Raw genomic sequence first — 12,231 nt, forward strand, 5'->3', positions numbered from 1 at the left:
TGCAGTCCTCAGATGATATATACTTTTTATATCTTAGCATCTAGGATAGTGTTTTCTTTATACATGGTAGGCACTGAATAAATATTAGTTGAAGAGAATTACTTGTGAATTGTAGTAGAGAACCACTGACCACTGCATTTTCATCCTCATGCTTTTTGTAGGTCTGGACCTTGTTGTTATCTGGTTCTCCTTTATTCCTTCTCACCTGCCAGGACAGGATGATTTCTGTTTGGAAAGAAAAGAGGAGAGAGTAATGCTCATAGCTGCTTTCTCTACCCCTTTCTTCTGCTGCTACTCTTCTAATATTTCTCAGAAAAATCATCCTCTCACCATCACCTAAGCTGCTATCCAGATAAGTGATAGGATGCCCAGATTAGCTTTTGATGGGTTTGAATCTGAAATACAGATGAGAATCTTATTTGATTCCTTTGTATACCTAGAAATATACATTTCTGACTCATTTTTTTTTCTACTAAGTAAAACAATAACAGCAACCAAAACATCCAAACTGTGGGGTCATGAGCAGTATTTTTTTTGTTGTTGATGAATTTTACATTTTGAACCATCTCCCTCCCCGTTGTGCCCCAGAGTACCCCACTTTTACCCTTATTCTGCACCAGAGAAGCCATTTGACACAAATACATGTACATGTATGTATATTATGTATGTGTGTATGTATGACTATACTAAGTATAAGAAGTATAGCATATACTATTTATGCGTGTGTATATGCATATATATATAGTATATTCTATAAATAAAAGTATAAACCTACTTCTGCTTATCAGTTATTTTTCTGGAGGTATGTGGCATTCTTCCTTCATAGGTCCTTTGTAGATGATTTGAGTATAACAATGCTCATGATAACTTAGTCATTCACAATTGATCTTCAGACAATGTTGCTATTACTATACAATGTTCTCCTGGTTCTGCTCATTTCATTCATTATTTCGGGCAAGTCTTTGTATGTTTTTTTCCAAAATCAACCAGCTCGTTATTTCTTACAGCACATATGCTACAACTTGTGTAGCCTTTCCCCAATTCATGAGTCTCTCTCAATTTCCAGTTCTTTGCTACCCCAAGGAGAGCTGCTATAAATACTTTAGAACATACATGTTGTTTTCCTTTTTCCCTGATCAGCTTGGGAAACAGACCTATTGAAGTGCTATTACTGGATCAAAAAATGTATACAGCTTTATAACTCTTTGGATATTTCCAGATTGCTCTCCAGAATGGTAGGATCAGTTCATAGTTCCATCAAGTGTGTGTTTTTAAAATTGCGGCAAAAGGATTATGTATTTGTTTCAGAAAAAGTGATAGGGGAGTAGTCTAGGCAATAGATAAACCATGGTCAGAAACAATAAATGGTACCACTGGAAAGAGGAACAGGTATACTAACTCTTAGGGTTTAATAAGAAAAGGGGTAGTATGGTATAGCCCAAGAATGTAACATAGGTGAAAATGTCACTTTAAGTTTATATCATTATGAAGCTCTAGTCTCATAAATACCCAAGAATATTTTGCTTCTTAATAGGAACATTATTTCCATGTTGTGGTTAAGTTTTATAATTCCATTAGTATAGTACTGTGCTGTTGTCACATGCCAGCACTAAGGCAATAACATCTTAAGTAATCTTTACCACTTACAATCAGTCCTACACACTGCCATAAGGTTAATGTTTTCAAAGATCGTTTTGATGCTTTTATTCCCTTGTTCAGAAATAATTGCTTACTAAATAACATTTAAATTTAGTAGTATGGCATTCTAAGATATGACCAAACCTGTCATTCCAGCCTCATCTTTTGTTATTCTCTTTTAAAATTTTCTACTTGATCTAGCTGCTTATGTGTTGTGCTTCACTTTCCTACCTTTGCTCAGTCTTCAACTCTCTACCCACCCATATGCTATTCATTCCATCCTCTTTTACAAAGCTTTCTCCAGCCACTTCAGCACCTAAGATAAGCATATTTAAATGAATACTGGAACTACTTTTTTGTCAATTAGAAATTTCTTCCTACCAAAATTTCTGGTATTATTGGATTGTTAATTAATCTTTTTGAGTTTATAATTTGTTTTTTCCAAGTGGATTATAATTTATTTAGGATCAACTTTTGGCTTATTTATGTTTTTTTATTTTACACAGCATCTAACAGAGCCTTTATACACAGGGTTTAATGAAATATTTGTTGGTTAATTCCTTAAATTGCTTTTACAGTGCAGGTTTATTTACCTCTTTCCATAAAAGTTCTGAAAATTTGGGGATAAATTAAATCAGTAAAAACATTATAAAAGAAAAAAAGCACTATAAAGAATCCATTTGTAAAACAAGTAATTTTATACCATGAGTAATTACTCTTTGCTTAATTTGTTTGGGAAATGTAGATTTTCTTATGGTAAGTAAAGTGTAACATGCCAAAACACAATGCTAGCTCAACTAGCCAGCTATCTTAGCTATACTACTAGTTAAGAGATTCTTGAAAATTTTTGCTGAGATTTGTCCCCATAGTATAATATATACTACTGCATGGTATATATGAGCCAAGTACATACTCTTCATGTATATCACATTTATAATACTTTCATAAACTCAGTTTATGGATTATATTAGGAGCATTGTTATCAAGACTGTAAATTTAGTTCGCAAATCTTTGAGTTAAAATAAAGAGACAAGTTTTATATTACACTTCTGTCCAAATTTAATCGAAAAAATAATTTGTTTTTTAGGGACCAGTTACTCTCCACAAGAAAATTCACATAACCACAGTGCTCTTCATAGTTCAAATTCACATTCTTCTAATCCAAGCAATAATCCAAATCCAAGCAAAACTTCAGATGCAGTAAGTATTTATAGAGTTAACCTAAAGTAAAACTATCCTTCAGTTGTTGGTACTAGAAGAATGAAATGTATATGTCTATCAAAATACTTTGTAAAAAATACACAATATGAATTCTTTACTTTTACAGTAAAGAATTTTTGCTAAATAATTTTTTCAAAACTTGAATTAGATTTAGACCAAATGTATCATAGTCACTAATTCTGTCTTGTAAAAAAAAAAAACATTTTATTGTTAATATTGAGGTATTTAGGGGGTGGGTAATGTTCTAATATTCTAGAAGCATTACAACTGGGAGCCTAATTTTCACATATGTGTATAAAATATGTATTACTGTGTCTATCTTGAGCTTCAGATGAAAGCCTTTGGAATCATGGTGAGTGATTTGAGAACTGTGAAATTTTCTGTGTAACTAATAAACTTATTCTTAAATGATTTTGCTATGTTTTATCCTAACATTTTACCCCAAGAAGTATGCAACTCAAGTCCCACCTCCTTCTGACTTCTTAGGATTTTATTTTGAAGAAGAATTCAGAACAATAAATTAGTTGTTCAGTGTAGTCATTTTTTAATAATAGGATGATTTGAAGGAATAACTATAAATCAATTTTTACCTAAAAGTCTACAAGGAAGATACCCAAATCCTAAATCATTTTTTGTGTTCATGCAAATCTTTCCATCTTCAAAACTTCAAAATAACAGATACTATTTTCTTCTCTGTCTTTGAAATGTTAAAAGACATTTATATAGAAATGAATTGTTTGAGTTCATTTCTATATACTGATTATTTTATTCCAGAATCTCTACCGTCTAGATGGTTGCCAGAGACATTTTGGTCACCTAATATCAATTTACCTAAGAAGTTATACCCAGCTCCACTGAAATTGTGACTTTTTATTCTATTTTTTGATTGTTGCAAAAGGTTAGAGGAAACAGGGTAGAGAAGTTGTGGAACTCTTCTCTTTGTGCAGTGGGCCAGAGAGGCTTTGATGAACCCTGTTCAGAAGCAGCAGGTGGTGCCCACCCAGTGTTGTTCTGTAACTAAGTCATAGAAATACCCAAATCATGTCCAGCTTTATTCAGCAAATTTCATTAAGCTTTAATTTAAAAAAAAAAAAAGAGGCAAGATTTTTCAGAGAGCAGTGTCCTGGAGTTTGAAATTTAGTGACAAAACTAATTTGTATCTAGAGTTATCATTTCTTTTTTCCTTCAAATTAATGTTGAGGAGATAGGAAGCTGTAGCAGAGAAGAATAGGGAAGTTACTTGTGTATTATTAAAGGTAATATTTGCATTTATGATTTTTTTAAAAGTTGCAGATGTTAGACTTTAAGCCTTAGATGAAAAAGAATCCATAGTACTTTCAAAGGAAGGAGGGGTCTGTATAGTTGATTTTTTTTTTCTCTCATGCTAGAGATTAATGGGTTTGAGGAACTAAGAGAAAAAAGCAGGGATAAATATTTGCCAGCTTCTCTAATTCGTTGCCTTTGCAAAGATAAAACAAAGCCATTTATAGAAGCATGCAGATAGTAATTTGGATAAAGAAGTAGATTTTTTTCCTTTATATTGTCAAAGTTGGAATAGGGGGTAGTGTGGAGAAAAATAGTTTGCTAAATAGGACTTTTGAGGACATTGGGAATCAAGTTAAAAAGAAAACTCTTATTAAAATTTCCCTAACCTCCTCTGAGAGATTGGCAGGGTAACAAACAGTTTTCTGGTTTTTTTGTTTTGTTTTTAGTAATCTCCAAAAGGCTGGGGCAGTTCTGTCTTCAGTAGTGAAGGAAGCAAAGTGATTTAGTGGATCAACTAAGAATCCTTAAATCTCTTAGAAAAGTGGAAAGATGGATTTGGGGTCAGAATCACTTGGATCCAAATCCTAGCTTTGTCACTAATATCTATATCACCTAAGTGGGATTCTTTACATTCTTTAACCTCTCTCAACTTCAGAATCATCATTTGTAAAATAAAGAATACCCAATAAAGTTTGGGTTCCAAATCTTTCATCTTAAACAATTACATTTTATGAGTATCATGAATTTTGATTTTTATCCCCAGTTGAACCCAGATACTGTAGCACTACCAGGTGAGACATTTTAAATCAAATTCCCAGTCATCTCTTGAATTGTTTTATGCTCCTTAGCATGTCTTGTAAGGGGGGTAACTTGGGATGGAATTACATTTATGGGTTTACTCCAGTCCAAAGTGGCCCACGAACACAATCTAACCTCAGAACCTGCTCCCCTTTTAGTTGGATAAGTTTTAATGTTGTCTTTTCGGCCAAACTTAGTATTATAAAGAAATGTTAAATCAAAGCTAGGATCTAGTATTTTAAAAATTTTGCTTTGCCATAATAAAATTAAAGAATGTGTTCTATCAACTTCTATGCCAGTTAATCTAGAATCAGTAATTAAATTTATTTGTTTAAATGATTCTATACCCAGCTTAATCTCATTTTTCAAGAATATGTTTGAAAAGGGATTAGATAACGAAATGTGGATGCTGTGTTATTGATGTCATTGTTACAGTAATAAAAACCCTAGCTTATATAAAAATTTTGTAGTATAGAGAGTATTTGTAACATTTTTGGGTACAGGAAAGTTGTATTTCACCACTTTTTTTTCTGTATAAGTAGTATGATAGCTTTGAATTTCATTTTACCCAGAGAGAAATGATTAATAACCAGTGATTTGGGGAGATTCAGATTTCCCCTTTTTTTAAGACCTCCATCTCTGAAGGTTGAGCTAGCCTTCTCTCTCCAGACCCCACTCAGATGGGGAAGCCATTGTGCTCCACTCAGGTTTGGATAGAGATAAATTCTTTGAATAGATTGCCAAAGCTTGGGGGTAACATAGAAGTAAATGATATAATCATTCTGTCATTAGTTGTCAAACAATCAGAGTTGATTGCCACCCTTGGGAACACCCTTCTTCCAATGGACATTTTAGCCCTGAGCCTACAGCCTTGATTGTTTTGGTCTAAGAGAAAAATGGCCAAATGACCATCCATTTGTTAAAATGTTGGCATTATTAAAAAAATGATTAAATTGCCCAGATATTATGTCTCTCAAGCCTTTTTAAACATCACAACCCTATTTTTTGTGGGATTCCCTAAGACATTTATAAATATTTAGTAAGCTTATCTTTTATTTGATGCCAGTCATATATTTCTTATAACCACACATTATATTTTTATATAATTGATCTTGTTATTTAATATTAAGATATTACACAATGTAGCCTAACCTTTTAAGTGTGTGGATTTTTTTTAGTCTTATGATTCTGCAGATGACTGGTCTGAACACATCAGTTCTTCTGGGAAAAAGTACTACTACAACTGTCGAACAGAAGTTTCACAGTGGGAAAAACCAAAAGAGTGGCTTGAAAGGTATTTCTTTTTAACTTAAAGGATGCACAGATGTTTATTTTTTCTATAGATTAAAATACTATTTTTATGAATACCATTGTCCTATTGAATCTGTAGTTCTTTTGGCAGATGACACCTCAAGTAAAGAAACATGTTCTTTCAATGTAGATGAACATCTGCTTTGCAGCTTACATTTTTGGAAAGGCAGCTTTTGGTTGCCTGTAGAGAGGAAGCTATCTCCATCAAGGAGATCTGGGTTCCACCTCTGACACATGCTGGCTATGTCATCCTGGGAAGGGTATTTAATTTTTCAATACCCCATGCAACTTCTGTTGTACATCTTTTATTGAACACTTTTTTGGTGGTCCCTTGGTCATAATTCTTTACAAAGTATGATTTAATGAAAACTATCATAGAGCAGATTTACTTAAAAGCTACTATCTTGGAAGCCATTTATTTAATGAAAGCATTTATTTTGGTACAACATTAATGTTTTCTGCTATAATGTTATTTGCATGCTAAGGTCCCATTGAATTGCAAGAAGAAAGACTGAGTGCAGAGGGGTGGCAAGACCAATGGGAAACAGTAAGAAGAATTGAGAAAACTAGATCAGAATCCTGTACAGTTACTTTAGAGGGCATAAATATAGGCATAAGCACATTGCTCTTCTCAGGTGCCATTATTGCCAACAGTGTACATAATATGCATTGATACATTTGCTGTTTTCGAAATAACCAAATCTTTCCTTTGTTTAAACAGGACTATTACTGCAGTATAAAGCAGTTTGATTTTATAGAGGATTTTATTCTCTCTTTAAAATGTGTTTTAAGTTAATTTATTTTAGTCCCATTTTCTTGTGAATTTTATCTTTTGTTTCCTCTTTTATCTAATCCTAGGATAAAAATACTTCTCCATTTAGGTTAAGTACAGTTCTTTTATAGATGTTTTTTGACATAGGTATTCCCTTCACCTCCCACTCCCCTGGGATGGATATGAAAAAGAAAATATAATGATTTCTTCTTTTTCAAGGAATTGAAATAAATATTACTCTTATTCTGCAGTAATCTGTAGCATTCATTTTTTCCATTCTTTGGACTACCCTTCATAGATCTACCCTTCATAGATAATTGGAATATAGCTGAATAGTATACTGTTGTTACCCTGTAGTGGTGTACTCTTGGGCAAATTCATTTTAGTCATTCACTAAACTTTCATATCTGTGAGGTTCCTTTCTATTCAGTTTTTGTTAAAAAACTTAATTGTAATCATTGCTATTAGAAATGGTATCCCAAATTCAGAATTGGATAGAGGGTGAAAAAGAAAACACCACCAGTGTACCTAGTAACATCTTACCTTTTAATAACTATGAAAGACCAATAGTAAACATCTATCATTTTGCACATATGCACGTGTGAGGGTGAACTTCATTAGAATTGGTTGTAATGGAAATGGACTGGTAATGAAAAGAAAGGGCCTAATTTTATAGCAGTCTGGAAAAATAATTTTAGTCAACTTTTTTGTTCCCAACTTTTTCCCCCATGCCAGTTGAACGACAGCCAAATTCTTATCTCTTTATATTCCGCACTTTAATAAATGAGTTTAGGCAAATCTCTACATGCCCAGTGAGCTATTTCAGATCTGTCAGAAATGTTGGATTTATTTAGAACTTACTTGTAATGTAACTCACTTCTATATCCTTCATTCAGTTTTTTACTGGGCGTGTGCATATGTTTTTTTTCAGAGAGCAGAGACAAAAAGAAGCAAGTAAAATGGCAGTTAACAGCTTCCCAAAAGATAGGGATTACAGAAGAGAGGTGATGCAAACCACAGCTACCAGTGGGTTTGCAGGTGGAAGTAAGTATTATTTTTGTGAAAGTATCTCTAAGTATTTCTACTTTTCTGTACATACACACACGCACGCACGCATGCACACACGCACGCACACACACACACGCACACACACGCACACACACGCACACACACCCCTACATAACCTATTGCCATTTAAAAACAAATGCTTATTTAAAAATTTATAGTGACATAGCATTGTAGCAATACTAGTTGTTATTTGACAAATTCTTAGAGGGATGGGAAGATCTAAGTGGATTTATGTTGTACTACCAGATTATAAAGGACAGACATTTTTATATATGTGCCTCTCTAACAGAATCTGGTGCCAAGATAATACTAATTGTGGGTAAAACGAATTTTGCGAATTTTTCATATTAATGTAATGTCCTGAGAATTAAATTTTTACCATGTGATTTTAAATACTGTCTGTATTTAACCTTTACCTATTTCATTAAAATCTATTAAAAATTACTGAAAATATGTCTGTTGGAACACTTTTGTTAGCTACCATGTTGTTTGAGAATAGTGATCTGAGCAGCATTTCCAGCTAGCTTTGGGATGATTTAGTGTTGTGGAAAATCTTGTCAGAATTGATCAATTCCTTCTGAACATTACCATAAACCATATGAGAAAAAGAGTCTTAGTTATAATATTTTTTTTTTACCTGTATAGGGAGGAACTGAATCTTTGTTGTGGAAAAAAATACAGATTACTTTTATATCATTAATATTTCACAGTTCATTAATTCTGTAGGCTTGAAATGCCACCAAAGGGTTCAGTATATTTCATTCCAGGGACGTCTTCAATAGTTGACCCAATATACAATTTACAAGAAGAACATGTGATTTTTGTCAAGTTGAGGGGTGGGGATTAGGGAAGGCAGTTGTGGAAATTCTTAAACATGACTTTTTTGTTTAATTTTTTTTTTGAAGACAGAAGTATTTAAAGTATTGTAGAGCAATGCTACAAAGGTAGTTTGCTGTTTTTTTTAGGTGGTAAAAAAAATTATGAGGATCAGAATAGTGATACTTTGTTATATTGCTTAGTTTCTTTGCCATGAAAATCTTTTATAAAAAACAATTAGTTTTATCCTCCTGGTAGATTATTTTAAATTCTGAGAGGTAAAAAATAAACAAATTACAGTTTTGGTTTAGCCATATTTACAAAGTACATTCACATATATTTTCTTCTTTGCTACTTTGAACAATTCCATGTGATAATATATCTAAATGTTGTTAAACACATTTATAGTTTTTTACATTCACATTTAGATTCTTGTAGAGATTAGTTATACTTTGAAAGTATGCTTATGTTAAAGGTCATATTCATCTTTGAACATGTTTGATAGTAAGTTATTAAATATATTATTATATATTAATATGTTAAATCATTAAATATATTGCAGTAATCAGGATTTTTTATTTTGTGATGAATTTATTTAATGTAACTAAACTAAGTCATGCTGTTGTTTGACCGCTCAATTTCAAAAGCTGGGGGAAATTTGAATTCTAACTTTGGATTTGGAAAGGACTTTTGAGATTATACAATTTCCCTTCCTGTTCCAACCCTTTTTATTTTTCATATGAGAAAACAGACTGAATGATGTTTTGTTGGGTTGTTGTTTAATTTTTAAAGGCTCACTTGTAAAGAAATGGAGGTGGCAAAATTCTTTTGCCTTCGTAGAAATTGTATAATTTTGTATTGATGGTGACTGTGATGATAGAGTTTTAATATTAATAGATACTAAGGTGTATTTAAAATAAAGTTTCTTCTTGTTAAACATTAGTAGATGTGTTTTATAATTACTGTTTTTGGAAAAACCTTTGTATTTTAAATCTGCTTACTCTTGAACATACTGGTTTTTTTCAATGTATGATATATATCGATTGATTGCTTAGTAAATTAGAAGTGCACCTGGGAAAATAACAAGTAAAAGTGTCTTTCAGAATATAGTGCCCAATTTCCCCCCCCAACTCCTTGTTTTGGGATTGTTGATACTTTTTAAAATAGTGAAACCTCCTCATTTTTTTACATAGACCTATGTAGAAGATCCAGGGTCTAGGGAGAAGAACCCTGAGGTCACTCTGCCTCATGCCCCAGTTTCTTGTGGTAATTTCTGATACTTTTGTACAATGTTAGTGCAATAGGAGAGAAAAGAACACTCCTTATTTTTTGTTCTCTTATCTATCATCTGCAAGCATCCTTGTTTACATAAGCATAGCCTTTGGTAAGATGTCCCTGGTACCTCCTATACATTGGTGCTCAAAATGTATGTGACACTTGGAATTTATGTGCCTCTAAGCATAAAATTACAGGAGTATTGGTAGAAGGGATACTTGACTCCTTCTCTATAACTTTGAGAAGTTAATTGATATGCTCCGGGTCCCACAGCTATTGTGTGCCAGAGATTGGACTTGAACCCAAGTCTTCCTTTCTTCAAAGCCATCTTTATCTACGTAGTAGCTCTATCTGCCATAGTAGCTCTTTTACACAGAGAATTGGGGATTTTAAATCCATCTTCCTTACGATGGTGTGGGAAGTGATAGATGTTTGTACTTTGAACATCAGAAAGAGTTTGAATGTGGTAAAAAGTCTGAGACATTTTTTATATCATCTTCATTTTTAGCCGCAAATGATGCAGCTATACTATGCAGCTATACTATCATTGTTTTTTCCCTTCAATTTCATTATGTCTCATCTGATATGTGCTATAGAAATCCATTTCTTTATAGACTATTGACTCTGTATAGTGATTGTAGAACTTTGAATGAAATTTATGTGGATGAAGTTTACCTATTCACTGCCTAATTCTTGGTTTACCTACATACAGTTTTGGAAGAAATAGCATATCTTTGCAACATTGGAATATGAAAATGTTAATTAGAACGTATTTTACTACTTCTCTGTAATAGTTTAACTAATGGAACTTCAAAGAATTTTTCTGTAGTGGACAAAAATGAGTTTTATATCCAGTAAAGCAAAGAAATTGGCCTTGGGAATTCTTGTTTGGTGGTATAATAAAGGTTACAGTCAAGTAGAAAATTGACCTGGACATTTGGGAAAACTGTCCTTGAAATACTAATTCCTCACTTGCCCAAGCAGAAATTGTTTCTTGGTAATCAATCACATTCCTAATACATTTTACAGGATAGTTATATTTTGTTTTTTAAGATGACAACCTACACAATAAAAAGCTAATTATTGTTCATCTTTGAGTAGCTTACTCATTTTCTAACTAATAAAAAAGCCTGTCTCTTCATAGTCAAATTATAAGTTGATTGGTATGCTTTTTAAATAGTAGTCTTTTATCAGCCTACCCTCCCCTTTCAAATAGTAAATTTTCTTTGATCAGTTAATATTGTAAGCTTAATTGGAGGCGGGTTTTTGGTTGTCGTTATGCCAATTAATAGCTTCATGCAAAATTGCATGATACTTATTAAAGTGCTTTGGCTACAAGTTTTACCATATACATATCCTAAGAGATTATAAGATTGTTGGCTGATGTTCACAGATGGTAAGTGTTGTAAAACCAGAAAAATGAATCCTTGTCCTGTCATTTTTTGTGGTGGTTTTTGGACAGTAGGAGGAGTTGGGGGGTCAGTTGTGGTGGGGAGTGGAAAGTAGATAGGACTCCATTCTTAAATCAAGGAAGTTTGTTTTAGCAAGAAAGATGGTGTTAAGCTAGGAGAGCAAGCTTACACTTAGCATTGTAGATAAAGGTAGAAAGATAGCTGCTTTGAGCATGTCATGAAAGGATACTTTTTGTTTTAATTTTTATAAATGTGAATATTTTTATTTCCTGAAAGTTTCATTCTCCTTGGCACATAAGGGTTTGGTGATAAATTAAGTTACATTTTATTATGATAGTGGCTCAGAGTAGAGTTGTATTCAGTTTTTAAACCTAGCTTGGTATACACAAAAGCTTTATCCTAACTTGATTATTAAGGCATTTGTACTTTCAATTTTTTTGTATAAACTTCAGAGTTACTGAAACTACTTCGGTTCAGGTTAGGTTGGGTTTTTTCTTGTTTGTTTGTTTTAGTACATATATCTACATATAAGTATTATGAGTAGTCATACTTATTTTATGTACAGATTAGTTTTATGTACCTTTTTTTAAGTTGTAAGCAGATATCTTTGTATTAATGGTATCAACTAGACTTTTTTTAAAAGAAGATTTTGAA

The 12,231-nt window shown here is 32.6% G+C and overlaps 1 protein-coding gene across 3 annotated transcripts in view; it reads left to right on the forward strand.

Annotated features, from left to right (window-relative positions):
- The window catches only part of WAC (WW domain containing adaptor with coiled-coil), a 114,219-nt gene that overhangs the window by 54,169 nt on the left and 47,819 nt on the right, over positions 1–12,231 (forward strand). For all 3 annotated transcript variants that reach the window (XM_072651837.1, XM_072651838.1, XM_072651836.1), the window contains exons 4-6: positions 2,726–2,838; positions 6,102–6,217; positions 7,938–8,050. In XM_072651837.1, the coding sequence (XP_072507938.1) occupies positions 2,726–2,838; positions 6,102–6,217; positions 7,938–8,050 (342 nt within the window). The remainder of the gene's footprint in view (positions 1–2,725; positions 2,839–6,101; positions 6,218–7,937; positions 8,051–12,231) is intronic.

This window comes from Notamacropus eugenii, chromosome 3, assembly GCF_028372415.1.
Source record: "Notamacropus eugenii isolate mMacEug1 chromosome 3, mMacEug1.pri_v2, whole genome shotgun sequence".
Lineage (NCBI taxonomy): Eukaryota > Metazoa > Chordata > Mammalia > Diprotodontia > Macropodidae > Notamacropus > Notamacropus eugenii.